This window comes from Athene cunicularia (genome assembly GCF_003259725.1).
Source record: "Athene cunicularia isolate RWA chromosome 27 unlocalized genomic scaffold, athCun1 chr27_part1, whole genome shotgun sequence".
Lineage (NCBI taxonomy): Eukaryota > Metazoa > Chordata > Aves > Strigiformes > Strigidae > Athene > Athene cunicularia.
Window position 1 is genome coordinate 315771 of NW_020799138.1, and position 4700 is coordinate 320470.

The following is a 4700-nucleotide window of genomic DNA, read 5'->3' on the forward strand; positions in this document are numbered from 1 at the left end:
AGCCCGAAGAGGATGCCCAGGTTCCGGAGGAGGCTGGCGAAGGGGGTGGTGTCGATGTGGACCCACTCAGGGTGGGCGCACCACTTCTGCGCCTTCTCCAGCGTCCAGAGCAGGTCCACGCCGAGCACCCGCCGCGCCCGGTGCCAGCGCCCGGGGACGCCTCCAGCCCGTCCCTCCGGCTGGGCCCCCCCGTGCCCGGACGGACACCCAGAGCCTCACAGGACACGTGGCAGAGACCCAGCGTCGTCCCCCCACCCAGCGGAGGCTGCTGTAAGTCACAGGAACGAGACACTGGAGAGCACGCAGACCAGAACCATTTTCATTTGTTTAACCTGAGAGGCACTACACAGCGCTTGCTTCTACAGCAGAGGAACAGGATTTTCTCCTCACTTTCCTCCTGCAGCAGACTCAAATTCAGCAATTAAGAGAGATAACGTAGACTCCCGTCTGGCATTGCGCCAGAAAGACTACACTTCCCTTTTGAAGAGCACTATTTTAAAAGCAGCGATAAAAAGTCATTGTACAACTGCAAACTGAGACAACTTCACTAAAAAACTGAAAATCTGAGACAGAACAGTCAACCTGGTGTCTCGGACGGTGTCTCCTAACACAGTCCTATAGCATTAAAGCCTGCTCATGTTTCGGAAACCATCAAAGGTGAACGGGGGGAAGTTTGGCAGGCAAGAGGCGGTTTTGGGCAGGCACGCGATCGGGTTGACCTCGCAGGCCGTGAAGTCCTGCTCGCTGGTGAAAAACACGCCGTCGTGTGAGTATATGGAGGGGTCGAGGTCATAGTAGTTGTAGGGTCTCAGGAGAAAGCCAACCGAGTTGCCCACTGTCACAGTGTTGGGAATATCCTCAGAGTGCGGGATGTGAAGGAAACCGGCGGTTATCCAGGCAACCAGGTCCTGGGCAGGGAAGAGCCACAAGACCACAGTTATTTCAGAAGCCTGAAGTGGCTGGAATCTGTGCAGGGCCCTTGGGAAGTTACAGGAGAGCAGGAGGGGAACCCCACAGGCTCCAGCCCGGCCGCGTTCCCACGTGCCGAGCTCCCCCTTCCTGGGAAAGGTCCCCTCCTGTCCCCAAAGACCTGCCCGCAGCCACGGCCACAGAGACCCGCCCGGAAGAAGGGCCCTTGCTCTGACCCCCGCGGCCAAGCTTTGGCCTCGCAGAGATTTTCCTGACCTGTTGCCAGCATTTCTCTGCAGGGAGAAACAAGCTCCCACTCTGTGCTCTGACCGAGGTGCCGAGCAGATACACGGAGAAGGGGATGCTCAAACCCTGGGGCTGCTGCTCCCCCCTGAGCCCACGGTCCTGCGGGAAACGCCAGGGTCGTCCAGCCCCTGGGCAGCGCTGGGGCTCCCACTCAGCCCGGGGGACCCCAGCTCACCTCGTTGGTGATGGTCTCGTTGTTGATGAAGTCGGCGAAGGCGACGGTGGGCGTCCAGGGGTCGTTCTGGTTGTAGATGCTGGTGCTGGTGGGCTCCTCCTCCTTCCGCCGGGTGACGGCCAGCTGGTACCTGAGGACAGGAAAAAATTCGGGAGCATCCCCCGGGGCAGGGCAGCGCTAAGGCCGGAGGCTGCGGAGCACATCCCGCTCCTGCGGCGCGACCCCGGCCCAGGCAAGCGTCCGCCCCGTGCCCCCCCACCAGGGACCGTCCGCGCGGTGCCTCCCCACCCTGTGGGGCTGGGGGCGTCCCAGAGCAGCCTGACCTTGCCCAGCTGATGGCTCTCTCCATGGAGCTGCCCTCGGGGACATGGTCCCCCGCAGAACTGGTGATCTGGATCCTGTAGCCGCGCTGGTGGCCCCACTTGTTTTTGCTGTTGGCTGCGAAGTAGATGTATCTGGGCATCTTCGCCTGGAGCCGGAAGGCAGCCTGGTCCTCCGTGTCCAGCACTTTCTTGGCAAGTCGCGGCCGCTCTATCTGCTGCTCTGGGCTCCAGGGAGCCCGCGCCATCTCAAACGCCATGTCATGGGCCACCAGGGAGTTTTTCACCCCTGAGGAGCAAAAGCAAAGTCACTGAGGAGCGTCACCTGTTCCCACGGACATCCCTGCAGCCGGAGCCCACTCTCCCCGTCCTCCCTTCCTGCACAGAGTTCTCCGAGCAGCGGGTACTGCCCGTGAGAGCCACCGCTGCGCCGTGACCGAATGCTGTGCACGTTTATCCCGGCAGCACGACTGTACGTGTCTGACCCGGGCGGCACCATGTTGTGGCTGACACCACCGCCACGGGGACTCTCGCCTGCTGCGAGGGAGAAGGGGGGAGCCTCGTCCCGGCACAGAGGAACAGGTTTGCTTCCTGGTGCAAGCACGGCCTAATTAACCCGAGCCTAATTAACCCGAGCGTCTGACGGCCCAGGCACTGTGTTTCTGCTCATCAGCACCATCCTGCGAGCTGGAAAGCACCACGGGGAAGGTCCCAGGCTCGGGGCACATTTGCACATCACAGAGCTGGAGGGAGCTGAGCAGTCAGGTCTTTCCGCAGAGAAGAGCCAGAGGCTCAGATCAACAGGAGGGGCACAAGAGCAAATAAACCTGGGGGCAAGATGGCAAAGAGCTGCAGGGAGCGCTCAGCACCAGCCAGCGCAGGGCTGGCAGAGGGGCCGGTGCCCAGCACCGTAACGCCCCCCCCGCACCCCGTCCCTCGGCCCCACGCGAGTTTCCAGCTCGTGCAAAGGCCCTTTCAGACGGAACCTCTGGCCGTCCCAGAAGGTTTGAGCACTGTCTCGCGCCTGAGCTCCAGGGCTGCCATCGAGGTCGGCACGAGGAGCCTGAGCCCCATGGAAGAGGATCCACACCCCACACCCACCCCTGCGCTCATTTTCTTCCCTTTTCTGATGTGAACAAAACCCCACACCTCCCCTTCCAGCGACAGCAGTGACAGTCTGATTTCATCTGCCTTTTCCCTGTGCTTGAGGTTTTGCAAGCCCCTGTTTTTAATTAAATACTCAAAACTCATCCTAAAACCACATGGAAGAGTTTTAACATTTGTGTTTCCCAATTAAAATGAAGTTGGGAATTTTTTAGCAGCTGGCAGGAGCACAGAGCAAATGCGTATTCAGCAGGAGGGCGAGGACAGGTGTGTGGCACGAACAGCACGGGAAGACCGAGAACCTTCAGCCGATGCTCCAGCTGCTGCCATGAGCAAAGGAGCCCCCGTGCCCGGCAAACGCAGCGCGGCCGAAAGCTCGGAGCTGCCTGCCCGGCACCGGCCTGCTCTGCCCGCAGCCCCGCGGAGCGGGCAGCTGCCCGTCCTCCTCGCACTGGGGCAGCGGGACGGCGCCACAACGCCGCAGGAAGCAGGAACGCGAGCAGGAAAGCGCAGCCCAACGCCCGGCTTCATCGACTCCGACGCCCACCTGGGGCTCGGCACAGGGGCAGAGGGAAGAATCCCAAGTCCCGCAGAGCCCCGAAGGCCACAGCGGGCAGACCCCTTCCCGTCAGGGCAGGGGAGGGCCCACGGCCGTGCTGGCGTGACCCACACTGGGAAGCCGCACACGGCACCCGCGGGCAACTCCCCGGGCCAGGGGAACCCACCCCTGTACTAGAGCAGCTCGTCACTGCCCTAACAACGGCAGCTCTGCGCCAGCACGCTGTGCCACCCCTGCGGGGAGAGAAAAATCTGTACAAGGACCAAAAATGCCAAGTTTTGGGAGTCTAAAAGTACTCAGGAAAGGCCCAAAGGAGAGACAAGGCCCAGACCTACCTCCCACGTCCAAGTCCACTTTATAGTTGACGGAATGGGTGTGTATGGTACCCAGCGTGTGCTCCCAGACCCTGCTGCCGTATCTCAGGCCATCCCCGTGGAGAAAGGACGAGGTCACGTACCCCGTGGCCTGGACCTTGCCCTCGATGGCCCCGTTCTGGTAGAAGATGAAGTCCCACACGTAGTCGTAGTTGCCCACGGTGGCGATGGAGCGAACCACCAGAGCGGAGTTCACCAGCCCCCCGTAGTAGAGCGACTGCAAGTTGGAGTAGTGGCGCCTCAGAGGGGAGCCCAGGTTCTGCTCAAAGATGCAGAGGGCACTTTTACTGACTTGGGAGACCTGGGAATGAGCCAGGTAGTGCACGTCCAGGTACGTTGCTAAGTAGGGGCAGTCGACCCCTCGCACCAGGGGGGAGGCGTAGCGCCCGATGCCAAAGCTCCCGTCCATGTACCGCGTCGACATCCCTCCGGGGCAGTTGGAGCCGTACACCGACAGCGCCTCTTGGACGCTGATTTCATAGGCCACCCTCTCCCCCTTGTGTCGGACGTCAAACAGGCGCAGGCCCCTGTGCACGCTCATCCCAAAGGCGAAGCTCCAGCCCTGGAAGAGGACGTGGTTGTTCCTGACGCTGTAGCGGGGGCCCTGCGGCTCGAACTGCAGCGGGAACAGCGCGGCCGCAGGCGCCCGGGGCTTCATGGACGAGAAGTCCCCGTCCCGCGGCGCCTTCCCCACCTTCTCCACGCTGATGCGACCCTGCACGTAGGCGCTCTCCAGCTGCTCCATGGCCCTGTAGTACCGGCCATTGTAGAAGACCCTGCTCACCGCCCACTGGGACGTGTCCAGGCTGCTGTGGTCCACCAGCACCTCCAGCCCCACCGGGTGCACAAAGAACCCGCTCACGTTCTGAAACAAAACGAACCAGGTGACCCGATCTCCAGACTGGAACCCACGGGGAGCGGCTGTCAGCGCTGCCAGACTGGCTCCATCGTAC

At 61.8% G+C, this 4700-nt stretch overlaps 2 protein-coding genes across 5 annotated transcripts in view; one reads left to right on the forward strand and one right to left on the reverse strand.

Moving 5' to 3' along the window:
• LOC113489218 (alanyl-tRNA editing protein Aarsd1-like) overlaps positions 1 to 3157 on the forward strand; it is an 18222-nt gene extending 15065 nt beyond the window's left edge. Inside the window, exon 11 of the mRNA XM_026864775.1 lies at positions 3148 to 3157. The gene's annotated coding sequence lies outside the window, so the exon portion shown is untranslated. The remainder of the gene's footprint in view (positions 1 to 3147) is intronic.
• LOC113489214 (primary amine oxidase, liver isozyme-like) overlaps positions 1 to 4700 on the reverse strand; it is a 12415-nt gene that overhangs the window by 3539 nt on the left and 4176 nt on the right. Inside the window, exons 2-5 of one of the 4 annotated variants that reach the window (XM_026864770.1) lie at positions 3709 to 4698; positions 1714 to 1999; positions 1391 to 1520; positions 320 to 908 (exon numbers count right to left, since the gene is read on the reverse strand). The exons of 1 other annotated variant lie outside the window; for it this stretch is intronic. In XM_026864770.1, the coding sequence (XP_026720571.1) occupies positions 624 to 908; positions 1391 to 1520; positions 1714 to 1999; positions 3709 to 4698 (1691 nt within the window). In that variant the 3' untranslated portion in view covers positions 320 to 623. Of the gene's footprint in view, positions 1 to 319; positions 909 to 1390; positions 1521 to 1713; positions 2000 to 3708; positions 4699 to 4700 lie in introns of those variants that run through there. 2 more of the 4 variants (XM_026864771.1, XM_026864769.1) reach the window with 2 other exon arrangements.